This window comes from Aplidium turbinatum, chromosome 8 (genome assembly GCF_918807975.1).
Source record: "Aplidium turbinatum chromosome 8, kaAplTurb1.1, whole genome shotgun sequence".
Taxonomy (NCBI): domain Eukaryota; kingdom Metazoa; phylum Chordata; class Ascidiacea; order Aplousobranchia; family Polyclinidae; genus Aplidium; species Aplidium turbinatum.
The window spans coordinates 4049435-4076658 of record NC_137479.1 but is presented as its reverse complement, the minus strand read 5'-3'; the positions used below and the strand labels follow the sequence as shown (position 1 = coordinate 4076658).

Below are 27224 nucleotides of genomic sequence, written 5' to 3'. Positions count from 1 at the left end.
TAAAATATCTCCCAACCTATTTAATATTTTCTACTAAAATTTTTTAGTTGATAGAAAATCCTGTAAACAACACTTCCACCAAATTTCAGCCAAAATCAATCAGAAATGGGGTCTTGGTGAGCTTTTCAAATTTTAGAAAATTTTAGCCGAGATCTGGAAACGACCAAATTTGGGAGTCTATGACCTTTGACCTTTTAGAGTGACAAAGTGAACGATGTTGTTTTTTTCAATATTTGGCAGAAGTACTATCACCTGTAAAAAAATTGGGTTGTTACCTAATTTATTTTAGCAGTAATAGGGCCTCAAACATGGCCAAAAAAAAAATTGTGCCCCCTCAGCAGACCCCCCCAAACTAAATGGTTCATAACTCTCGTGTTTCTTAATATATTTCACTCAAATTTTGCAAGTGTTCATCATATAGAATAGTAAAAAGGTGTGTAAAATTTAAAGAAAATCGAAAGGTTGAATCTCTTGACTGTGTGAATCGACACGGAATGGCCCTTATGCACAAGTTCACTCATGCAGTGGAATCACTGTAACTTAAAAAGTTGACCTGATGGAGAAAAACTGATTGCATTTTCGGATTCAGCGCCTCAAAGTTAGTCTAAATCAGTTCAAAAACCGCCGGCACCACAATTTTTTTTTTTTTTTGTCGGCTAGTGTAATTTAACTTTCGTGGTTGCGTGTGAAATAACTTATTCACCGGACCGCTAAAAATATTCAACTTGTCAAACTGGACCTTTGTTAAGATTAGTTGAGTAACTCTGCACTAGGCTATAGTGTTGAGCTTTGCAGAGCTCCAGCTGCATGCAGTGCTCTATTGGTGCTGATTGTGCATGAAGTTTTACTATTTTCGTTTGTAGTATTATCAACCCAAAGCAACTGCAAAAAGTTTTCCAAACTGTTAGTAACTTCGACAAACACTACAGTTTTTTACTTTCGAAAACATCAAAAGTAGGCCTTTTAGAAGTTGCTCACAAATGTGACATAGCTAGCCGTAGCCTAACTCTAAAGACCATGTTCGTAATAACATCAATGCTAGACACAGGGATAGGTTGGCCAAGATTAATTTTAGGAAACTCTGGTCCTGCCTGGTTACTTACGTCCGGACAGGGCCCCTAGGTTACAACCTTTCTGGGTAAAATAAAAACTAAACAAACGCTCCAATCTTCTTCTTCATCGTGTGTCACACGGCCGTAGCCCAGAGCATCACGCAAGCTCTTGCTCTATCGTTGAACTCGGCCAAATTCTTTGCAGAGCACCTTGCTTTTAGGTCAGGGCATTCGAGGAGATGTTGCATCGTTTGCTCCTGTTCACATTTACAACTTGTGCTTCCCAAGGAATACTCCGAGTGTTACATCAACGGTTCAATCATGCGACCACATTTGTTTGGTTTTTAGCTTACACAAATTGAAAATGAATGACACGTTTACAGCATATGCGGTGAAGCTTATTTTATATTTGTAGTAAATAAAAATCAATCAACAAATACTGCAATATAAATTCAGGGTGAGCAGAAACTTTTAAGATGAACTGGAAGATCGCTATAACCACATCAACATCAAACGAGTCATAGAATCGCTAAAAGAAAACGCAAAAATAGAAAATTACATTATTGGTCCAATTTTTAACATTTCTATCATATGAAGACATGAGGAAAACACATCTCAATAAAATTTTAACAATGGCCTCAATGTTTTAATTTTGACTATTTTTTAGGGCACTCTATATGACCCCTTGTAGTTGACCGATCTTATGTCGTTGATAGTTTAGCTTGTTCAAGCTTCCATGTAGCTTGAGAGACTTATTCTTTTACGTACATAAACAAATGTAGGTTACAACATCTCCTGATAAGCAATCATAAAAATCTTATATCGATGAGGATCACAATTGATCAGCTTTTGAGACAAACATATTTCAAGAGACAACTACTTCATAGGCTATCACAGTTCCGAATCGAAAGACTTGGAAAATGAAATTCGTGATTAAAAACAGTGCGTGCTAATTCAAAAAGTATTGGCGCAAAATGAAAATAGTATTCCAAGTTATTTCGACTGAAAAGAGCAAGCAAGAGGCATGATAGCCTATAAACAAATGTCGATATGTGTTCTGTTCATTTCAAAAATTATTTTTCGTTCTCAGGCAGAGCCGCACTGACAACTTATGAAAACAAAAATTGAAGAAAGGATGTTTAAATCATAATTTATAAAAATACACTTGTTGTTGATAATTTTGACTTATAGAGTTGAGATTGGCAAAAGTTTCTCAACCTTAAAAAAGTCAGTATCTTGTAAAATAACGCTGATAAACACTCCATGTCCTGATAGGTGGCTGAAGGGCTAATTGTTGTCAGCGTCAGTTATTAAGCTATTGACTAACCAGTAGCCCACAACATTGAATTTGTTAAGTTAGCCTACTTGATAAATAAAAACAGTATCTAATTACAACATAACACTTTTGGTTTATTAAGAAATACTGGACTATTTAAAAATGTCCGATGAGCAATTATAAGATAAACGCAGCAAGTTACTAAGTTTCTCTATTAAGAAAGCAATCATACAAATTACGGGGTTTTATCTATTTAGCCCGAAACAAGCAAAATATAGAGAAAGTTGAGCGTTCGTTTGTGTTCTGTTGATGAAACAATTTAACAAACAGAAATAACATTTAGGATACACTCTTTTATCAAGCAAGAAGGCGTGCATGTAAAGCAAGCACCAAACACAAAGAGCTGAAACTGCTTTTATGTTGGTGTAATCTTGCTTGTGAATTTGTTAGTCACTTTAAATATTTACTTAACCACGCTACGTTTCGTGCATACAAGAAGCAATATGCTTGGAGTCTAACGACCAATGTCATCAAACTTGTTCGGTTGTTTTAATACCGACTTTGAATTTGATAAGTTTTTCAACTTTTCCTTTTCTTCTCTTTCTTTTGCTTTTTTTTCTTTAGGTGCTCATCAAATTTTACTTCCACATCCGAAACATATTCTATTGGAGGAGGCTCAGGCGGAGGGGGGAGATCATCGTCTATTTTGTCCAAAAGCATCATGGATTTGGACTTGCCTTTGCGATTAAAATTTGCGTGCTCACTGGGGTCTGGCAGTTTTAAATTTGCCTGCAAAGCCTGAGCTTTCAAAAGAATCGTTCTAGCGTCATCTGCACTGGTGGGTTTGACCATGAAGGAACTTGGAGCACTGCGAACCTTGCTATGGTCAAAGTCGCGACGATCAAGGCTTTTTGTACTCCTGGCAGAATATGAACTTGTAGGATCCGGTTTTAGCTTCACGATATGAGGAACAACAGGAGACGAGGTCAGAGAACGGTCCTCTTCTTCTTCTTCTACCTCTTCTTCTGTATGCTCTACGTACTCATCAGATGGTTCGTCTTCTTCTTTATCATCTAGTACCGTTTCTTCATGTAACTTTGGCTTAAGTGCTTTAGAAGGTGCAGGTGGCGGTACAAGAGCCTTTGTAACCGTAGGAGATTTATTTGATGGAGACTTGTGTGAAACACTTGGTAAATTAATTGGACTTTTTGAGGGAGGAGTCAGGGCAGTTTTCACCGAAGTACTGTCTTCCTCGGTTATTAATTTTTCGTTGTTTTCAATTTTGCGACGTGGACTCGGTACTGGAAGTTCTTTCGGGATAACTTTGGTGGTATCTGAAGATGAACTTTCATCAGATTCAACATTATCTGAATTTTCTTGTTCTTCCTCTTCTTCAAGCTTTTCGTCCATTGTAGAAAGCGGCACACTAGTCGGTCTTTTTCTTGCTCCAGGAGGAGGCTTTATGGCGTTTGAAGGAACGTGTCCTCTCTTAGTGGGTTCTGAAACAAAACAATTTGCTTGTTCACAATAAAGCCTTATACTTAGTCTGCAGACGTTGAATCAATGAAAAAATGACTGATTTGCTGTCTGGGCAAATCTTACATTTTTTTTATTTATTCAATATCTACAGATGCTGCATCAACGCAAGGAAGAAAATTTGCCATTTCCTCACAAGGATATTGTGAGGTACCAACAGATATTTGCAGAATTTTGCAGACGTACCAACAGATATTTGCAGAATACTTGTTTCAATTAGCTTACTTGATGTAAAATAAACCATTTGTGCAACGCTTTCAATTGATTTATCGCATTTGGTCCAAACAAGTTTCATATCTGTTTTGTACTTTCTCGTTTGGTGCTGACTTGGGAAGATGGAAACAAAAAAAGTAAAAAATATTTAAGTAAAAATATTTATTTAAGTTACAAACAAGTAACTTATATTTCGAAAGCTTCACACAATATCGACAGCCACTTTTCACAATGAGTGTTTCCAAATAAGAAATTCTATCTTAATTTGAGAACATCTTAGCGAAAGGAACCGTAAATTTTGCCAATTCCTAAAAATAAAAGATCAAATCGACTGAATGCAGCAACCTTCCCAAAATTTTAGACAAGCTGAATCCACGACCAAGCTAATATATATTTAGAGTAATGCCATGCTCAAAGTATGTGAGTGCTGGTCCAATAAGATGCGATCATGCATGCCTTGACTTCTTCCGCTTTCAATGACAGCTCAGACGACGCTACAAGCACTCCATATATGGAAATATGTGTGACGTATTGTTCACTGCGATGTAGGCGAAACAATAGGTTCGTCCATCACGCATGATCTTATGTTGGAAATGGAAAGCGTAGGTCACGCTACTTGCTGCATTGAATCTTTTGAGATAAGACCGAGGCTTGGCGACGTTTTCAGAAATTTCTGCTTGTGTTGGGTTTTTCAATTCAGAACTAATTTGAATAAACTTATGATACTGAATTAAAAGATTGACCAAATTAAAACAAATGAATTGGCAATCGCAAAATGTTTCCTTTAAACGTCACAGACGTGTCAAATTCAGATATAAATGAAACTATTGTTGCTAAATGCAAGTAAAACACTTGGATGGAAGTGGTCAACGAAACGAATAGACGTGCAACAAAAACTCATTTTGCTGTTAATTGGAGACTCGATAACATAAAGAGAATGAAAAGCATTGGGGTGAAAGATGCTTTCTTTTGAGGAAAGCGAAACGTTACTGTGAGGGAAACATTATGGTTGTTCCACAAGTAAATAAATCAAATTCAAGAGTAGAATCAGTTTTCTTGGCCTCTCCCAGGCCGTGCCCTTCAAATCGAATACAGCACTTAGGCACATTACAAAATGACATAATCTTTGTTTTCCCTTGCTGAAAGACTCAGATATTCTAATAAGCAAAAACACAATTGTGAATTCCGATTTTTTTAACAGATTTGACGTGGACTCGTGATAGTGTAGATACGATTAAAAGAAATAAATGAAAAAACAGCAACAGGAAGTCAAATATATTTCCCACTATGGGAAATATTGTTGCCATTTATGGCGTGGAAAGCCGCCATCAAGCCGGATCGAAATATACTGACGTTCAACCCCCGCAATACGGAAAACAAAAGACGTAAAACCGCCATTAAATTAAATCATTAAATCACCTGACTTCCCAACTTCTTCGAGATCGATACCAGGCAGAAATTGGCTCTGAGTTGCCTGAAAAACAAGAAATTTGTTGATTCAACCACTTTATTTTCATTTGTTGCGTAGGTTATGTAACCTTTGAACTCTAGTGTCTGTCCTCTCTAAATTTTTAATTAATTTTTGTGAAGACTAAGCGGAATCATTGATATGCAGAATTTTTCATTCGTAGTCTGCAGCAGTTGAATTAATGTACAACTAGCCTGATTTGCTGCTTGAAGAGAACAGCATTTTTGTTTGAATTCCGATGGTGATTCTACCTCATTCTGCTTACAATTTACTTTTTAAACAGGAATATTTTTGATTCCACGCGCAGAGTTCTCCAATTTCCAGCCAAGCGCAAAATCCTACTAATAATGCTGAGTCATGTGATCACCTCACCGTTTTCCCCAGGCAGCAAATACCGCCATTTTTACATTGATTCAATGTCGATTCAACATTGATTCAACGATTCAACGTCTGCAAACGTTAAATCAACGTAAAAATGATGGATTTTGCAGTCTTTTCGGTACACATAACATCAAGAGTGATAGCTTTTGTCAGAAGTGACGGACGTGGCTGACATTTCGTTGCTTTTAACTGAGAACCCAATCCTGGAGTGAAGGATACCCCCAAAACATAACGACATTTTGACGAAAGAGAGCGAAGTGTAATGCAACATATCCATTGTGTGGCACGCCATGTGACGAACAAACCGATCAATAAATTGTACATTGCATTATTACGTCACTATCAGTGTTGCCTTAAAAATCGATTTCTAGTTTAAATTAGCCGATGGCTGTGCTATAAAGACTTCGGTCAGTTGTTAGTTTATGAAAATCAAAGCAATTTCGTTTTAATAAACTTCAGAACCAAACTCTATGCGCATCAAAATGATGAACAAAATCTAAACAAGTTAAAATATGTTACGTTTAGACAACACACTGGCTAGCAATTTAGCCATTAGTTTGCAGCTATTCAACGCCTGCAGATTACCCAGTGGATGATCACTGAGATAAGATTTTGAAGTCTTTTACCGCCACCTATTGTGTGGTTATTGTCGCTATAAGCAACTGCAGGACTTGCTATTGTAGCACTTTCAACACGTTGATCGGTCGTGGTGAAATTACTTACGTTAAATTTCTCTCTGGTTCATCATAAGCAAAGGCAAATATTATTCTGCTGTTTTTAACTCGGAAGTTGTAGTGGTGTTGATGTTATGCAAACTATTATTAACCTTTCGCATTTGTTTTGATTTGAAGGTCGTCGGCAGAAAATTTTTATTAAGACACACTGCAAGCACCGCCTATGTAGCAAATCAAACTAAAGCCATTTAATGGAATCGATATTTATGTTGCCATTCAAGCGATCCAATTCAAGAAATCGATACTACACATCCACCAGTGGACCACATCCTTTTTAAATGCTCTATGACTTACTACATCTCGAAGATGCTTTCTTGTTGGAGGCCTCCTCTTCACTCCAGATGGCTTCGCCCTTGATTTTGTGACGTGTTCCAAATTCTTATTTCCTCCCTGTAAAAATTGTGCAAAAATAACATCAGTTGATGGCAATTTAGAAATAAACCAAACATTTTCTTAACAAGTCGTTGATCAAATACAGTCAACCTGATTAGAAAACCCGATTTTTATAGAATGACGTCAGTAAAACGTCACTGACGTCTCTTTAGACATCGAATCCATGATAGAAGAACACGTTTTGCTAAGTGGTCAAGCACCATAAAGTTACATTTTATTTGGTAATGGAAAATATTAGCACAGTAAGAATTCTTAATGAAACTGCAAAGTATGATAAGTTAGTCCAGTATGATAAGTCACGGGAATTTCATGACCCAGAAGAAGAATTTGTGTCAAGCATTCCCTGACTGTTGCAACCTGTGTGTTGGAAATGAATTGTGGTTTTATCATGAAATTGCAATCACTCAATGTCATCCTGTCAATCAACATTTCCAGCTATTGAAGGATTTAAAATTAGGTAACACAAACTTTAAAAAAAAATTTACTTTACTTATGGTGATATAGGCCGCCACTATCGCGTGACGATAACTCCTCATTAGCAACCAATCAACGTCGTGCAACGCGCTTTTCTCAAATCGAAAGTGGATACGTTTGCTGAGCACTTCAGAAAAACAATGTAAACAACTACACACAAACATCAGCTGAGGTGTATTTTCCATGGACATAGCCATACAGTGCTGTAATATATTGAGCAATACAAGCCACGACCTGAGTTCAAGTGACATTGACACTTTGAAGGTTAAGCTGACATTAATAACCCGTGCAATCGTGCCCAGATCAATTGAATTAACCATCACAAACACAGATTTCAACTATTCGTGCTTCTTGCTATTTTGTACTATGCATTTCAAAACTATGCTTCAATTATTTTAAACACATAGAGGCCATAATACAATTTTGGCACAGAAACTTTGCAATCAAAGAAAACAGCAAAATACTTCCTCGATGCAAACCCTATGAAATAACTAAAAGAGCGACAGAAGTTATACCAACAACTGGGATTGAAATCTATAGTGGAACATAAGAGAAAGTTGAAAATAACCACAACTATGATGCGTTTCTTTCTTGCTTGCGTCTATTAATACTGTAACCCAGTCAGCAAAATCCACTATTTTTACATTGATTCAACGTCTGCAAACGTTGCAGACGTTAAATTAATGTGAAAATAGCAGATTTTTCTGTCCGGAAAGCCCGTCAGGTTAGCCAAATTTAAACACGGTTCCAGTTACTACTGCACAAAGATATTGAGATGACGTCACATTGTTTGCTTAGCTCACAGAATCAGTTGGTAGAGGGCACACAATCTAACACTTTATTATTGATCATATTAAAATATATGGGCCTTGAAGATAAACTCATTGACAAAAAGAAAGTGGTTAAAACAAGGTGTTCTTCTGTTTTACAACTTGCAATGAGGTCGATGGACAAACGTTACCCAACAATGGATCGCTTATTATAGTAACCCGTAAACTTAACGCTATCATTGTAAAATCGTAAGAAAACATCACTGTGTATTTTTCACGAAAATAGAGTTCAGAGAACCATGGAGATAGTGAGTGTGTGGTGGGAGGTACTTCTAATTTATGGTTTATCCATGTGTTTCCAAACATACTTCATATCTTTCATTCGACGTATTTTGCGGTTGAAAAATAACCGGCGACAGTGATAGAAGACAGAAACTATGAAGACCGGTGGTGTGACAAGAGCGAGAGAGGAAAACGTTACGTAACAAGCGAATGTATATTCCACTATCCGTTCGTGCCATGTCATCGGTGCATGCAGTGTTTTTTTTAAGGTGTTATTTCTCCAGCGGTTTTCCAAAGTTTGGACTTGCAACTACAGTAGAAAAGTAATGGTTGTTTCTCGCTATGTCTTGTCGATAATACGAATATAGCCTACGATCAATAGTTCACGTCCGGAAAAAAGAATAAGTGGAGGTACAGCTAACAGCTGAATCAAAGAGTTATTCACAAAAGAAGTGCATCTTCGATACTCGTCAATGTTTATTTCTGATTTATGGCGCATAATGATCAGTTTTTACGTGTGGAAACATAACAAGCAGAAGCCAACAAGCACACTTTGTTTGATTGTGCAGCAAACTTGTGTGGCGGCCGTGTTGGGCAGGCTGTTTGGTCGCTGTCACAATCATTTAAGCTGTGTCTTGTCGAATAATTCATTTTATGTTGCGTTGATTGTATGCAGTTATGGCTATTTTTTGGTATTTAAATGAAACACTTGCGGTCTCTTAAAACTACTTAGCGGTCACCCAAACCAAACCTAAAAAAAAACCTGGGTGCATGTACATTGTACAGCTATACAGGGCTATCAAAACTCATCCATCGACCCCATCCAACAATAGCCAACATTTTTGTCTCATTTATCTGTGAAACAATCAAAAAATTGTTTTCCAATAGGCCTACATAGTTTTAATCCGACCACGCGTTTGGTATATTGTGCAGATTATCACCTAACGTATCTTATGATAGTTTAGCTTAGTTAACACCTTAAGAACTTATCATATTGAAGTGTAAAAGTAGAATACATTCACTAAATTCTTACCATTCGTGCAATAGCAATGGCCGTGTTTAGTTTTTCAAGCCAGCGGTCTGTTTCTTCTTTACTTTCGGTGTAAAAAAATTCTCTGTTGAGCTGCAACAAAATGTTTTGAAACACTCACGCAACCTTAGTGAAGAAACACAATGATAGGTGATCAAAGAAATAAAGTAATGCACTGCCATGCTCATTATTAGGGAGTGCTGCTTTCGTTGTCACCTGAGGGAATGAAGGCAAACGTGTTTGATCGAGGCACGGAAGTGATTTATACCTTTTATTTGTTTTTTAAGTTTTTTCCAAATAAAAAGATATTAATTGTGTTTTTGAGCGGCAGTGAGTAACTTGATATGAAAGATCTAGATTTGAATTTAGAGACTAAGCGATTGTACTGTCATCACAGCACTCCAAATGGGTGAGGGTGACTGACTGGTGGCATGGACATGTCGCGTTTACAAATTAAAAATAGTCTGCCCTGCCAATATATAGTTTTACGAAACCAACTCAATATTGTATTGAGGTGTATTTAGAGTAGGTAACTCAGCAGCTAGTACAGGCCCGTAATTGCCGGGGGGGGCTTGGGGGGCAATGCCCCCCCAAGCTCAAGCATCTATTCTATTCTGCAATCATTTTGGCTGGAATTACCCGTGTTTTGGTTGGCTGGAATTATCCCAATCATTCGAAATTACTGCTATCTAGCACCTTGTGACTTTATAACATATGCCGTGCCTTTGCCCGAAAAACCGCAAATTAGACTCATTGCAACTACAAATGTTATGTGCATAGCCTTTTACTTCGCAACAGCTTTTGAGCCCCCCCAAGCTAAAATGTATAATTACGGGCTTGAGCTAGTACAAATAGAAATGCTGAGATTGAGAAAATTAACCAAGAAAGATAGCACGTAATTATAGATGGCGACAAAAGAAGCTGTGGCATCTCCATCTTTGGGAGAATTGATTGGCGACAGTATCAACTTTAAACTTGTTAGGTTGCAAATGCAAAGCAATAAACCTCAAAATTGTTGCGCTATAAAAAACCAATAACCTACTGTTAGCTAACACATTAGTCAGGTCTCAGGAGATGTGTATTACATTCAACAAGGCGAGTCATAGCCTACTTCCTTTAAAAAGTTGTACAGTATTCACTTAGGCCATTGTTACTTCTAGCACAAAGCCTGGACAATGCATATTCAATATTCATATTTACAACGACAGTACTTCAGCAAAGTCTTAGCGTTGAGACCCACGAGGCAAACTTAAACCTGTCGGAATTGCAACCAGTTCCAGGTCATTGTTCATTTCGTACTCGGTGACAACGAGGGTGAGTTATTCACAATATATATGCATGGAAGTGTGAAGCAAACACTCGCGCCTACCCGTCTATTCACGAAACCATCACGTTAGTTATGAAAGTAGAAGCCTACTTGTTGGAAAAGCTATTAAATTAGTATTGGTATTGGGTCCTACGATTTGTTGAATGAGGAATGTGAGCCACAAGGCACAATATAAATACGGCAAGTACCTTCTTGATGGAACTTTTTGTTTTCTGTGCTGGCTTGTTTTTGTCCCCATCTGGTTTTGGAACTTCAAGCACTAAACCATGTGGACTTTTCTTACATTCCTTTTTGGTAGCTTGAACACACTTGTGGTAGTTTTTCAGGTTAATAGTTCCGCAATGCTTTTCCTCATCGTTGGTCGTCTAAAAGAAAATTTACAAGATATTTATTCATTTTTACGTACCGTAATTTTTCTTTTGCAGCTGCAATATTTACAAACAAGTGTGAAGTCGTTACCCAGACAACAAAATCTCTCATTTTTACATTGATTCAACGTCTGCAGACGTTGAATCAATGTAATAGACGTTGAATAATAGAAGCTCAGCACCAAGGTGGGATTCTCAGTGATCATCATCATCATTAACTGTTGTGAAATCTTTTCATGCAACTGCATGGGTAAATATCATTGAGATTTGACAACTGCTGCACCACGATCAGTTGTGGTCTACAGATCGGACAATTGTAGTTACAGTCTGCGTTAGGTATCAATAACAAGGTATTAGACATGTATTGTACAAATAATAAGACATCAATTCGTAATAATTATCATTGGCTGATGCACCCTGACTGGCAAGATGAAGGTTGAAATAACGAATTTTGAATCAAGCTTGTCAAGCAGGTATGAATAGCAATTCACTTTTTTACTTTGCTTTCGAGTTTAATTTCAATCAAATATTTGCAGTGCACAGTAGCCTGATATTGATTATAGCCAATTAGCCATCCCATATTACAGCCAATGCGTGGAAGCTGCGTTTGTGCTCATCTCAGTAGATACCTTACACTTACAATACTTTCATCAGCAGTGCATCCAGAAAATAAAACCTTTATGCCATTGGACTGCCCTAGTCTTAGTGGATCGACGGTCGCATCTAAGTGTTTATCTTACCAAAGTATTTCAACGTCTAATATATTACATTTATGGAGATTAAACACAACGTATTTTTGTGAACAGAAGAATATGGCAGATAGATTCCGAGCAATATTTTGAACTGAAGTTGATTATGAACTACGGCTGCTAGTTATTACCTGATGTTCATACAAAAACATTGTTTCCCCATTGAGCACACACCATCTTTTCTTCCAACCTTTCTTGAAAAATCCGTCGTTGCAAAACCGAAAAATCCAACCACTGGCATCTCCTTGCGTCGTAGTTTCCTTTTCTTCGCTCTAAACAACATTTGTCTTGCTAAAGATGACATAGTCTAGCATGTTATTGTTGAAGTACATTTACTAGATCCTAAATGCTGATTAGGAGTACGTTAATTTTATACGATATTTGGTATGACCGGGCAAAGTATTCATAACCTGCAGGTCACCGCAGCAGATGGAGTGTTTTGAACGGTAGACACTTTAAACAAAGGACAATTTTCTCTATGAACCAGCTGACTGCAGTATTGTGAGCCTTCCAGCACTAATCCAGAGAGTTGATTCTCGCTTTAAACTATATGGGACAATTGCAGAAAAAACAAGAGTAATGGCAGGGGTGGGAATCGAACCCATGCATCGAAATGCCTATTCCTTGGAAACCTTCTAGGCCACTCTGGCTATGGGAAAACATTCATTTAATTCACTTTCTAACGTGCATGATTCGCATGCAGGGCCCCTGAGAGGATATTTTGGGGCCGGGACCAATGAGGTCATTGGGCCACAATTCAAGACATTTATAAGAAAAACGCGTGCGCACAATATCCAAAAATACGACGTGGTTTCTTCATGTTGCAGGGCCCTAAAATAATTTCGGCCCGGGTCCAAAAGTACCCCCCGGACTCCCCTGTCAACGCAACAGTTTACATGACTGCAATCAGCTGATTTAAATCTTGCCTTCTGATTGGTTAATATGCCTCATCAGCTGTAGCAACCTGCATATTGCAAATACGCGACCGGGCATGGCATCGCTTGAACATTTCTATTAAGAGCAAGGCCAAATTTTCGCCCCCTTATCCCCCCGCAAGGGAGAGGCGCGGCTGTTTAGCCACACGCTTATTTCTAGTCTGTTTAATGTTTTTTGTTTTGTTCAGTACTAATGACATTTTCGGGCCTTTAAAACAAGACACACTCAAAGATGTTTTTTAGGACCCTTGGAAAGATTCGGGCTCCTAAAAAATTATTCCGGACACGGGTCCAAAAGTCTCCTCTGGACCCGCTGTCTGCACTGCTGGGTCTAGCGTCGTTAGAGTTTAAAGAAACGTTGCAATACTCTCGCTGTTATTTAAACAAAATAAAGCTCTTCATAAAAATTGACAAAGATTTTTGCTTAAAAAGAGATTTTTTTCCAATTCGTACCAATGTCCCGACGTTCAGTGACGTTTAGAAAAACACATTTGGTACAAGGCAAAGAAATCTGAGTCGAAGCAAACTTTCACATCGAACAAATCGAACTGGTCTTGTTCTAACACTTCAGTTAAAAATTTAACACTTTTCAAAACTTTCGAGATAAGCTAACAATGCAACATTTTTATTTTTCAATTTTTTTTGTTTCAAAATTAAATGCAGCGTTCAAAGTTTACCAAAAAGAAACAAAAAAGTTACCGTATCGTTGGCATCATATTAACTTTGGCACAAGTTGATTCGTTAGGGTGAAGCGGAAAATGAAAGTTTGAAGCAGTTGGACTTCAAGCAACGTCTTCGGTGAAAAATAATGCGAATTATGCAAGTAAGTGATATTATAACTTTATAGGCTACTGGATGTCAGCTCACAGCTGAAGTATCTCTAAATACCGTAACGTTATTTTCCATCATTAGAGCTCTGACGTATTGTATAACATTGCAAAGAACTCTATGAGTGGAATCAGATGTACAACGACTTCATTGTAGACTTTTTCCTGACAAGTTGAGTTTTGTTTTTTTTCATTCTATGGAGTTTTTAAGCACGGTTAGCACAAATTAAAACAAACTAAAAGTGGTTTCTTGGCGAGGTTTTATGCAAGCTCAGCTGAAATGACATTTCAATCCCTTGAGAAATCAGAATGAGCATATTTAAATAAAATTTCTCTTGGTAGGTTATAAGCGTTTTAAAAGCACTACGTCATCGCAACCTTTATCCACTTGATACGGGTCTGTTGAAATTGGACGTTAAACATAAAGGCAAGACATAAATACCTAACCATCAATATTGTAATGGGAAAGCGTTGGGCTGTGCGATTTGGCAGTTAGCATGTACCAAAGATATCAAGCAAAACAATCTGAACACTTCCACTGTCAAATGTTATGTTAAAGGGATGATAGTGGGGGTAGAAGACAGAGCCTCTCGAACTTTGAACTGGCGAAGTGAAAAGGTAAAGCGTCCATTAACGAAGGAAGATATTGTTTGAACGTCTAGAGGCCTAAGGATGAACGCTACTGACGGCACAGATTAAAACCTTTAAATGTTTGATAAAGAAAGTTACAAAGCCACATGTGTCATAGTGTACACTGTACATTGTACAATGTAGCCTACAATGGCGCAATAAAAGTTTCGCGCCAGGACACAAACGCAGATAAACAGAACTGACTTGTCACAATGCTGATAAAAATGAAAGGAAAGAGCTATAGCCTATTTTCTATCCAGCTTACCATCGGGTAGTTACGCCTCCTTTTGGCAGTTGCTGCCATAGTGCCCAGGCCCGGATTTAGGGGGGGGGGCAGAGGGGGCAGTTGCCCCGGGCCCCCGACTTTTGAAGGGCCCCCCCTATATGGTTAAAATGTAATTTTGTGTTATTTTTTTTCCTTTTGGCCTTTAAAGTTTCTGCAAAATGCTGTGCAGTACTGGACTGATGCTACTGTAGACGTAGAGATCGTTTTTCGCGCCTAAAGCGCGAAAAATTTTTTTGCATGGGGGCCCCCCGATCTAAAAGTGCCCGGGGCCCCCCATCAGCTAAATGCGGCCCTGATAGTGCCTCATCATAATTATTTTAGATGTCTTGCCCAAAGCCGATATTTAATTAAACAGGTGGTTATGTCAGACGGCAGCATGGCGGCACCGCGGCAATGGTGATCACGATGTTTCGTTTGGTCAGCAGAGAAAGTGAAAACCAATACAAGCAATATCACGATGTGCACCATACATATAAAAAGCTCTTGTTTCACTGTGTGTTGTAGAATACAGTGTTGACAAACATCTACAGATACCACGACACATCAACATTATTGGGTTAAAAAAGAAAAGTGCTGTTCCTCTTTGTCATTCTGATTGAAAGATTCTGCTCTGAATCTATTTCCAGACAGCAAAGTCCGTTTTTTTAGAATCAACGTAAAATGACGAATTTTGCTGTCTGGGGTCACAAATTGTGACTCACAATGAATCGATTAGTTTCTGCACTACTCTTCCTTAACCTGACGTTGCTTATGGCTTTATATAACTCTCCAGCTTAACATAGACGACATGTGTCATGTTGGACTGCAACAAATATAACTTTCAAAACATTTTAGCTTTGTGTGGGGTTTGGTCTAATCACGTCATGAGTCAAATGAGGAAGAAACAGCATTCGTTTCGGACGTCATGAGAACAACACAAAGGAAAGGATCCAAAAAAGAAACGATAGTTTGGTTTAATTCCTTTAACTAACATCACCTACGTGTACTCACACCCACACGTGAGACTAAGTATTGACTGTAGTCTGTAATTCAGACAAATTTCATTTAGTTGTCAGTTGTTGCCGACAAAAAATTAAAAATTAGACCTGTGGTGAAATTTTCATATTTTCATAGAATTATACAGATCAAAGAAGTTAATCAAATATAGTTATTACTATCTGAATCCTTAACAGCCTGTTTCACCTTTAACGGATCATCAGAAGGGTCTTATTCAAATGGAATCAAATAGATCAAAGAAGTTATATGTTAGCTGCGTCATTTCATCTTAGGCCTACAACAAAAGCTTGAAAAAATAGTTCTGAATTGGGGCAATCAACAAAGTTCGCTTTAGCGATTAATCTTAAAAGAAAAACATAATTAAATCTGTTGTCAAATAATTTCAAAATTAACTTTCAAAGAAAATAGAAATATAGTCGTTCCGCTTACGTTGGCTACTTCCCCGTTGGTTTTGGAATCCATCGTGAATAAATTCAATTGATTTGGTTTTGACCTTGGTATGAGTTTGTCAGTTCCAGTATTCAGGGTAACTGATTATATCGATTAGAACTGATGCCCCAGCCACTGTAGTTTGCTGCTGAAGAAACAGATGTTGTTTGGACAAAGTCAACAAATTACCTTCTTTGTGTTGCAAAGAAACCGTTGACATCCAAATCTACATATTTGATTTATAACACAAGTAAAAATAAGTCAAAAAATTCTGCAGACGAAAAATTGTTTTAAAATCAACCCCTTTAAACGGTTGTCGGACCACTGGGCATGCGACAACTCAGCAATTGCTTTAACTCAGCAACTACATTTCAGCTACTGCCAAGTGGGCAAATGAGATTTGCAAGTCAGACTTGCTTGGTCATGGCTTGTCAAACTCATGTTGCTGACTTGTGACATTCCAAGTTATGGCTTTCTCGGTTGTTACTTGCTCAGTTTCATCATTTACCAACTTCAGCCACTTGCTGAAATGTTGCTAGCTCAGTTGTCACTTGCTCAGTAGTCGTTTGCTCAGTTCAAAAATGCTGACTTGTAGGAGAGTCCTTTAACACTCCTCAACAAGACCAACGTAAATCTGCTCGGTGAAAGAAAACCATGGTTTGACTTGATTACATGCGAAAAAATTACCATAAAAATATTTAAACTCCTGAAAACCGATCGATAACAGGTGTCAACTGTATTGCAACAACTCTATTTTTATCGATTGCAAGCATACTGCATTTCAGTTGCCAGGTAGCCAGCATAAGCACTTCATGAAACGTCTTCATTGTCTGGTTTGCAAAGCAAGTTCAACAAGTGACTTTGATACATTGATTCAACATTTTTTAGACGCTCAATCAATGTCGAAAAGAACGTTTGGTACGATTGGGGATTTCTTTCCTTTTATGGCTAACAAATTTTTTTTTCTAAATTTTAAAATCTGTCACTCGTTTTTTCTCAATATTAATTATGCCAAAAAACATTAAACAAGCCAGCAAACTATTTTTTACATCGAATTAACGTCTGCAGACGCTAAATCCATAGAAAAGAGAAGCTAAAAATGTCACATTCGTTTGAAGCACAAATGATGGAAGTCACAATATTAAAAACAATGTGATGAAAGGTTTCAAAAAATGAGAAGGAAAAACTGAACACAGATTCCATATCAAAAACACTTGGCCCAGATTGAATGCAGACTGGCAGCATCACGTCAAAGCATCTAAATAGATAAATCTACACAGAGTTGAAGCTAACATACGTTGAAACAATGCAAAGTAGAAAGAATATTTCTACTGAAGTCGTGAGTCACGTGGCAGCGTAGGCTGGTAGCAAAGCACTTCCTTCAAAAATACAAGACAGCTACGCCAAGGCAAGATGAACCAACGGCAGTAGGTTTGCTAACACAAACTTTTTGCCCTCCGCGACATACGATCAACTTAACATTAAAAAGTTGTTCAACGACGCGATAAGTTCATTTGCTGAGAAGCCTTGTTTTGAGCGAGATAAATTTCATTTTCAATCTTCGATTGGTTGACGTATTTCAATTTATTTTAAGCCTGCCCTACAGTCTCCACTTTGTTTATGTTTGTAACAACTGTTCGTAGAAATGACGACACAAACTGACTGGAGCCAGCTTATGTGAACAGCTGAGAAATGTGTTATTTATCTTTTGACCTGGTGCTAGAAAAGCAACATTGTTACTTTATGAATATTTCTTAAAATTTGGGTGACTTATGATGTCGTAAAACTACATTTGTAAGTTCACATTTATGGTTTTATGGTTTGTGTTAAAACCTTTGCCTGCAAAGCACATCATACGTGGCTAAAATTGTGAAAACATGCACCAGTAAATTAACTGTCCAGTTAGTGCAACACAGACATTCCAGAACTTACAACTATAAGCTCGTCTCAATGATGCAACGTAATGATGTAACTAAACGGATCATTTGAAGATCTTGACCAAGCCAGCGGCCTTCTTTTTAAATTGCAGTGAAACAAAACGGTAATGAATTGTGTATTGTGATACTGGTGTGAATAATGTGTGCAATTCACCAGAAAAGATGTAGTTGTATGTGTTTTTGTGTGAGTGATGTTTTGCCGCCTTAACCGCTACAGGTCTGGTCTGGGTAAGTCCTCCCGGATAGATTATTTGAAGCAACTGACTTTGTGAACAAAGAAGCAGTAAAATCATGGAACGATGGTTCGGCTCTCGGAATGTGCGCTTGAGCAACGTACAGTTCAAGAATAACTTTAAGCGACACCCAGTGGCAGATCCTAGGATTGGGGCAAGGGCAATCGCTCCCCTAAAACACAAGAAAGTATTTTTGTTCATGATGTAGTTGCAAGGTCGGATTAATGTAGACCTGCACATCATTGTGTTTTGCTGAAATCGTTCCTCCCAAAGGCTGTTTGCTGGATCCGCCACTGAGGGCACCTGATAGGTAGATGGATAACTTTCAGACAACACTTCAACAACTAGAAACTTTACTAACCCAGTGACCGGGCTTGTATCGGTGGTTCAAAGCCTCTACAAGTAACCTATGGAGTTCTGCCAAGATTAAGCTTTCAAAGAGTTATTTTTCAGTTCGAGGAAAAGGATTCCCATAATAACCAATAAGCTACCGTACATGAAACTTTTGCAATAATTTCTCTTCTTCCCTATATTCTCCTCATTTGTCACACACCTTTTCTTCGTTCCACCTCGTCTGACATTAGAGCCCTTTTCCTGTTTTTGCAGAAGCAAGAACAAGAATGAAATATCACCTTCAACTGTCACTGCCGTGCCGCTACTCACCAGTAGGCCTAAAGATTACTTTGATATTGTCAAAACAGTGCACTCCTCCGGTAAAATGTTGTTCCTGATCGTCAAGTATAGTTGAATGCAGAAGGAGGAAGTGCACTGGTTTGCATTTTGATTTAAGTTTTGGGTTTTGTAGCAATGCTAGCTAGCCCACCGTACTACGCGAACAACTACTTAGACACGTCTTCAATTTTTCCAAGATTGTCACCTTTTCCCATTCATTGACGTGGTGGTATATCGAATTATCGATTATTTATTATTGTAGTTACCACTAGCTAGTATTATGTTTTTCGTTCTGGACACGTTAATAACAAAACATAAAATGATCTGATTGTGAGATCAATAACCCTCAGATCAAAGTTAGCTCACGGTTCAAAGTTAGCTCACGATTGCTTTGAATAGTCACTGCTAATTGAGTTCTTTTTATGAAAAAATCTAAACTCTATTGGAATGTCGTATAAGATATAATTATGCGCTGCATGGTAGCTTACAACTGATAAACCATCTACCTTGAAAATGTTGCACTAAAATGATTCTTATTGGCATTGCCTGTCTGTGGCCCTCTCCAGGCAATACTGCAACTACCGTAGCTTTGCAAGAAACATTGACACAATTTTGTTATTAATAGAAGAATTTGTATAGCTCAAGCCAAATTTTGCTCTCAATAATTTCGACAAGTGGCAGTAATAGCATGAAAACAATAAGCCTCAATTAGCTGAACAAAAGTTATTTTGCAGGAAGTCGCATGCTCTCGCTTTCCAGCAATTTTCTTTTTTCTAATGATCTTTCATCTCTTTCATCATTTTGTGTTTCAAGCGCCATAGCGCTTCTAACGTTAGAAAAAATGTAGGCCTCCAATACTTCAGCGCTTGGAAAGTTGCAGTTTCGAGTATTTTCTGTTAAATGTAGGCCGAGGAAAAGTTTAGACAGGTTTCTTATTTGATTTAAATATTTATGTTTGAACTGACAAAGTCTCTGATTCCTGGCAGTTTTGTATACTTGCAGAGGCTTTGAACCACTGACGAGGGCCGGTTACCGATACTGACAGAGTGAAGTTTCTGATTGTTGAAGTGTTATTGTCTATAGACTGTTCCACCCATTGGGTACCGCTGAATGGAGAGTTGTCCTTAAAATGCATTGGTCAAGTGTACACTCCGAGAACCGAACCAGCACCGCTTGATATTGACGTTTCTTCTTGTACAAAGTGCCAGGAGTACCGTAGTTCATTCTATCTCAAGCATAAAAAAAACTTCTCTCGTAAGCCTACAGTCTACAGATGTCGGCTTTAATTGTAGATGGTAGACCTGCAGCTATTTTATGATGTGGATGCACGCTACTGTATGTTCAGGATGGACGAGCATACTAGAAAGGATGGTAGCCTAGAGAGTCTGAAAACTGAATTAAATAGCCTATTCATCACAAACATTCTCCTATTCCTTTCTCACTAGTGGCTAACTATTTGGGACTCATGTTGTCAACCTCTCGTGGTAAGTCCCGGTAACTGTAAAACCGGCTAATGACAATAAACAGAAACACATTAGGGTACTTATGGAGTGGTAAAAGAATAAACCTTCGGCCCCAGAGAACGACGAAAGAAGCCAGAAGTCTCAACATCCTACATCTCAACGTTGAAGGGCTTACGACAGCTAAAATCGACGAGGTGCAAAGAATAGCTCAACAACAAAAAACCCTCATTATTATCCTCTGAGACCCACTGCCACAGCTTAGACAAACTAGTGATTCCAAATTACTCACTAGCGGGATCAATCCTAAGCAAGATACACGGCCTAGGCACATTTGTCGACAAAAACTGATTTGTAGTCTTGTTGAACAATCCCCTTTAGACTCTGTTATTTCTTTCTGATAGCAGCTGTGTATGAACTGCTATACAACCTGTCTTCTTCCTAACTTTCGACTCAAGTTCCACATGTGTTGAGTGAAGATTGATTGTAGCCTATATTGTTGAGAAGAGACGGGTTTAATTGTGATGTGGAATAGTCACTTCCAGTGGCGTACGCAGGATTTTCTCAAGGGGGGGGGGGGCATTGAGAGTAGCGTAGCCAGGAATTTTGAAAGGGGGGTTTTGACGACCGGCGGGCGAAGCCCGACGGCGTTTTCGCTTAAGACGACACCCAGCGGCGGGGGGTCTGGGGGGCCTCCCCCAGATAATTTTGAATAATTACTTTGAATTTGATGCATTCTGAGAGCATTTTCAACAAAAATGTGGGTATGAATATTCCTGTAAAATGGTGCTGTCAGGTGGCATAGCAAAAGGATAAGATCATGTTTTCTTCGGCATTTTTCTGATATAAAGCTAAGTCTCTATGTTTTCTTGTTGTTAATTCCTGGCTGAAATGTTTGAATGTTTGGTATTGGCAAAACTCGCTCTTTTAATGCAGTTTTGTTTAAAATTAGGCAAGTTTTTTTTTAGACTGAAACCATCATTCCCAAGCATAAAGAAACTGAAAGCATCATTCTCGATATCGTGACGTCACACGCGTGCCAAAGTGGGGTTGTAACCCCAAGGCCCCCCCCCCCTCTTTGGCTATGTCACTGGCCATTGATATCCCAGACGTCTTCATGACATCCCAGTATGGTTTTAGTTTAGACTTTATCCATTTCTCTCTCAATAATCAATATAATGGGCTTACAGAACACTATGCTACATTGGCATACCTGGGGTGGGGTAGGTGGATTGGGCCATGTATTTCGTATCGGCTTAGTCTATAAAACAACATTGTTACAGTAATTGCTTTGACAGAGCAATGCAAAACATATTAAATGCCTTAATCTACGTCGTTAACTACTAAAACATTTTTAAGGGGGGGGGGGGGGGCATGGCCCAGTGGCCCCCCCCTGCGTACGCCACTGGTCACTTCACACTCTTATTACGTCCGTCCGTTAGATTCCCACATCGTAAAAAAAAGACGAAACACGTTTGGAAAACACAAGTTAGAAAAATAGAGAAAGAATGACTAGAGATTGTCGCTCAAGCGTGACAGTGCATCGCAATGATGACGTCACGATTGCGCGACAATCTATGTCACAATACGGAGACAGATAACTTGGCCATAATTTCGTGAACAGACTCAGAGACTGGATGGTCAGGTGTGGGCGACTATGGCTACAATTTTGTCAACATCTACAATTCACCTCGTTCGCCATTCACTCCAATTAATGATCATTCCAGTGTGCCTCCACCCCTGCCTCTGTGCTGATGATTTTATTGCCTGCAGGTCGGCTGGGGCTACCGCACCACCAGCCTTGCTTGTTGCATGTTTGGCTAACTGGGCATCAAACAACAACTATGCTCAATTGTACAACCCCAAAGACGGAGCCAGCTTTACATCTGAGCAATGGGGCACTGGAACAAACCCAGACATGGCAACAATAATCAGTGTCACAATTCCTTCTAGTTCTTACACCTGAAGAAGAGATTTTGGAAAGATTGATGACGTAATTTATTGAGATAATCAAACGTTAAACAGTCACATAAATGGTCGAATAGTTCTACTTATGAGATGATAGATGAAAAATCTTAAAAAAACGAATAGTTCACTTTAAGTAAGTTTACACCAAGAAATCAAATTACCAGAATGCCACGTAGCCTACACAAAATTCCTATAGAAGCAGATTTCACAATAACAGATTGCGTACTGTAACTAAGGATTACTATCCGTCAGTAGGCTAATCGTCGAAACAGAATTACACAATAAAATAGTTTAGCCTACTCATTCCGGAACAAAAATGGAACCTACAGCTGGACTACCCATATTAGTCGTGACAATCAGCTTCCAGACAGACGTGTGTTACAGAAGTTCCCTCATTCCCAACACCGATCTTCTTTCATTACTGCAATATCGCTCAAAGCACTAATTCCAAGTAAACCAAAAGCGGTGGAACTTCCGTAAAGTCGACTGGGATCGCTTTAGTCTCCATACCAACAACTTTACGAACGAGATAGATAAAAAAGAAAACACAAGAATTCAGTTCAGTTCAGTTGTTTTTATTTCTGACCATCATATCAAAACAATACACGTCAACATAGCAAAGGTCGAGAAAAAGGTAGAAGCGACAAAACGCGAACGTTAAAAACGTGCTTGTGACCGAAGTAAGTTATTGAGTTGAAAAAAAAAAATTTGGCACGGTCGCAACACCTTCAGAAAAATTTAAGATATAAGAAAATAAAAAAAGAAAATGTTAATAAACAAAAAAATAAAAATAAAATAAAATAAATTTAGGCTATAGCTTTATTAGCCCACATAGCTTTAGCTGATATATTTAAGATTTGTATGGACAGTTGCTATGAAGATCGGCCATGGTGCGTTATCAAGAGTGCTGATGGTCTTAAGGGGAACACGTCTTGATGCGTTTAGCTCATAGCAAGAAGAGCAAGGCAGGCAAAGAAAACCCCACAAAGAAATCCTACCACGGGCAAAGCCATTTCAAGCGCAACGCACCATAGGCCTTGCACGACTCACAAAATACAGTAGATAGGCTATAACTTGACGACACTGAAAACAATGACGAAAACAAATAAAACAAACTAGCAAAAACAACATCATCATCTTTCGGAAATTCAATTATACCCAGGGAAGTTATGTCTTGAAGATATCAAGCGTGCTTTGATAAAAGTTGCGTTGATAAAGCGATAATTTTAAAACCCAGTCAGCTAAACTCGTCACTTCGACACTGATCCAACGTTAGCAAACGTTGAATTAATGCAAAAACGACAGGCATCGCTAGCTGGGAAGTAGTAGTGGCATGTCACAGTAATATGATAAATTTGGGTTACCGTGTTTATGTTTTACACGTTAAATCATAACAAAAGTGATAAAGAAGTCCAATTTGGCATGTTAGAAAAATAGATAAATAATCAGACAATAGCATGACGATCCAGTCCAAGATATTGATATAAAAAACAACTGGTTGGAGCACATGGCCACCGCTTCACCGAAAGATGGCGATTGGTCGAAGAGGATGGAGAAACTTCTGAAGACTCTGTAGAACTTCTGTGGACAAAAAACACAAGAACCAGAAGGCCAGTATAGGAGTACTTACAACCTTACTATTTTGCTAATGAATCTACACACATTGGCCTATCATTTCTGGGCAAAAAAAATAATATTAGCATGTTTGGTGCATGTAATTCTTAGATAGGCCTAGGATCATTTTAAGAAAGATTTAGCTTGTTCATTTTTAATTTAAAGCCTTTTACAGTTTTGCATTCATTTCTTATAGTAGGGGGAAGCTTGTTCCAAACTGTTGGCCCCATGTACCGTATTGATTGTTTGCAAGTGTTAATTCTACAATATATCGGAATATAAGGAGAATTACTTCTTGTTGTTAGGCTACTTGATTGTTTACACATAATTATATCATTGAATGTTGTGGGAAGTAGCCTTTTTGAATATTTAAACATGAAAGTTGCAATCTCTGTAGTTTTCATGTGGTTAATTGATTTTAAATTGTTGAGTTCCATTACACCTTTTACGCTTTCTCTGCGGTCAATGTTAAATACAGTACGAAGAAAGTTATTGCATGTACGTTGTAGGCAGGGCCGGATTTAGCTGATGGGGGGCCCGGGGCACTTTTAGATCGGGGGGCCCCCGTGCAAAAAAATTTTTTGCGCCTACGGCGCGAAAAACCATCTCGACGTCTACAGTAGCATCAGTCCAGTACTGCACAGCATTTTGCAGAAACTTTAAAGGCCAAATAGAAAAAAAATAACACAAAACCACATTTTTTCCACATAGGGGGGCCCTTCAAAAGTCGGGGGGCCCGGGGCAACTGCCCCCTCTGCCCCCCCCTAAATCCGGGCCTGGTTGTAGGTTTTGCAATGTAGTTTTGTTTTGATCGTGAGGTGGCGCGAAAGACCATGTTTCCGATGTAAAAGCGGCCTCGTATTGCGACACTTTCACAAACCACTTGCTAATTTCTTTCGCTTCGCTTTAAAAAAATCTGTACCGCCTGTGCGCTTACATTTTAATTGTAAAATTCACTCGCGATTGCCCATTGCAGCAAAACAACAAGAGACTTGTTGCAAGCATTTCATTGCATTGCAATTTGCAACTCTAAAAATTATTGTGTTGTCAGGGCCGTCGCTGCAGGGGGGCGTGCCCCCTCCCCTGATAACGACCTGTGCACACACACTTCAGGCACTGAAGAAGAACTGGTTTTAATTTTAGTTTCATTAACTAGGTGGCTAGTAAAAATATTACTTTTCATGATCTTTCCACTTGTGTGTTGATCCGAAATAAAATTTATCGGCGATTAATTATCGGCGATAATCAAATATTGCCTTTGGCGATAACGATAAACGATAGCCTAACTGAAAAAATAATTGAGCGATAACGATAAGCGATAAAAATTTATCGCCGATGATTATCGCCGATAATGCCCATCACTGCCTGACATATAGCGACAACACGAGAGAAGAAGAAGAAGAACATTTTATGCGTTGCATTTATTACCCAAACAAAAGCAAAATACATCGACTTTCAAGATTTTATCACCTTCGCAAAGAAACTTTGAAATCAACTTCATTGAGAGTGAGAACACCCAATTTTATTTTCTAAGTCTGGCAACATGATACATCCGCGGGAAGGCAAAGAAATTTAAATTGAATTTCTCCCTCAGCCAGAGACAGCGCTTCCACTTTTGTGGTAATTACCACAATTGTGGAATTTCCATCATGCTTGTGGTAAAAATGTGGTAATATGAAAATTTTGTGTGGAAATGTTGCCAAAATGTGAAAATTATAAATTTGACATAAAATACTATCAATAAATAAGAGCATTTAAACTGTTGTCCTCCAAAATCGAACAGATATGCAAAAAACTACTTATAATAGCATGTGACTAGCATGTTCCGCTGTTTTCGGTTTGATTTTGGAATGCGTCCTGACTTTTGACTTTGGAGGTAGGGTGACCATGTGATCATGTTCAGTGGCGTACACAGGATTTTATGAAGGGGGGGGGGGGCCATTGAGAGTAGCGTAGCCAGGAATTTTGAAAGGGGGGGTTTTGACGACCGACGGGCGAAGCCCAACAGCGCTTTCGCTCAAGACAACACCCAGTGGCGGGGGTCTGGGGGCCCTCCCCCAGAAAATTTTGAAAAATTACTTTGAATTTGATGCATTTTGAGAGCATTTTCAACAAAAATGTGGGTATGAATATTCCTGTAAAATGGTGCTGTCAGGTGGCATAGCAAAAGGATAAGATCATGTTTTCTTCGGCATTTTTCGGAAATAAAGCTAAGTCTCTATGTTTTCTTGTTGTTAATTCCTGGCTGAGATGTTTGAATGTTTGGTATTGGCAAAGCTCGCTCTTTTAATGCAGTTTTGTTTAAAATTAGGCTAGTTTTTTTTAGACTGAAACCATCATTCCCAAGCATAAAGAAACTGAAAGCATCATTCTCAATATCGTGACGTCACACGCGTGCCAAGTGGGGTTGTACCCCCCCCTCCATGGCTACGCCACTGGCCATTGATATCCCAGACGTCTTCATGATATCCCAGTATGGTTTTAGTTTAGACCTGAGGTGGGGTAGGTGGATTGGGCCATGTATTTCGTATTGGCTTAGTCTATAAAACAACATTGTTACAGTAATTGCTTTGACAGAGCAATGCAAAACATATTAAATGCCTTAATCTACGTCGTTGACTACTAAAACATTTTTAAGGGGGGGGGGGGGGGGCATGGCCCAATGCCCCCCCTGCGTACGCCACTGATCATATTCATAGTCAATATAATATGTCTTTCAGATTCTAGCTGCAGTGTCAAGTACAGTACTTTGCAGTGGCGTAGCCAGGGGGGAGGTTATAACCCCCCCTTTGGCACGCGTGTGACGTCACGATATTGCGAATGATGCTTTCAGTCTCTATGTCTCTAAAACAAAGTTTGCCTAATTTTAAACGAAACTGCATTAAAAGAGCGAGTTTTTCGAATGCTAAACATTCAAATATCTCAGCCAGGAATTAGCAACAAGAAAACATGGAGATTAGCTTTATTACCGAAAAATGCCCAAGAAAACATGATCTTACTCTTTTGCTATGCCACCAGACAGCACCATTTTACAGGAATATTCATACCCACATTTTTGTTGAAAATGCTCTCAGAATGCATTAAATTTAAAGTAATTTTTCAAAATTATCTGGGGGAGGCCCCCAGACCCCCCGCCGCTGGGTGTCGCCTTTGGTAAAGAGGCCGGCGAGTGTCAAAACCCCCC

The 27224-nt window shown here is 38.7% G+C and overlaps 1 protein-coding gene across 1 annotated transcript; it reads right to left on the bottom strand.

Annotated features, from left to right (window-relative positions):
- Window positions 1-1439: 1439 nt before the first annotated feature.
- Window positions 1440-16421, bottom strand: LOC145775526 (uncharacterized). The gene is made up of 7 exons (XM_082586821.1): window positions 16157-16421; window positions 12185-12325; window positions 11125-11301; window positions 9613-9702; window positions 6955-7050; window positions 5497-5551; window positions 1440-3827 (listed from the first exon to the last, which is right to left on the bottom strand). The coding sequence occupies exons 1-7, from the start codon at window positions 16187-16189 to the stop codon at window positions 2908-2910; spliced, it is 1512 nt and encodes a 503-aa protein (XP_082442947.1). The 5' UTR covers window positions 16190-16421; the 3' UTR covers window positions 1440-2907.
- Window positions 16422-27224: the final 10803 nt, after the last annotated feature.

What these genes read in the sequence shown, in the direction of transcription:
- LOC145775526 (XM_082586821.1), bottom strand. Translation starts at nt 16,189, where the DNA reads ATGGATTCCAAAACCAACGGGGAAGTAGCCAAC. An exon ending in CCAACGGGGAAGTAGCCAAC is followed by an intron (nt 12,326 to 16,156) that starts GTAAGCGGAACG and finishes AATGTTGTTTAG; the next exon opens with AGCGAAGAAAAGGAAACTAC. An exon ending in CGAAGAAGTTGGGAAGTCAG is followed by an intron (nt 3,828 to 5,496) that starts GTGATTTAATGA and finishes GTTTTGTTTCAG; the next exon opens with AACCCACTAAGAGAGGACAC.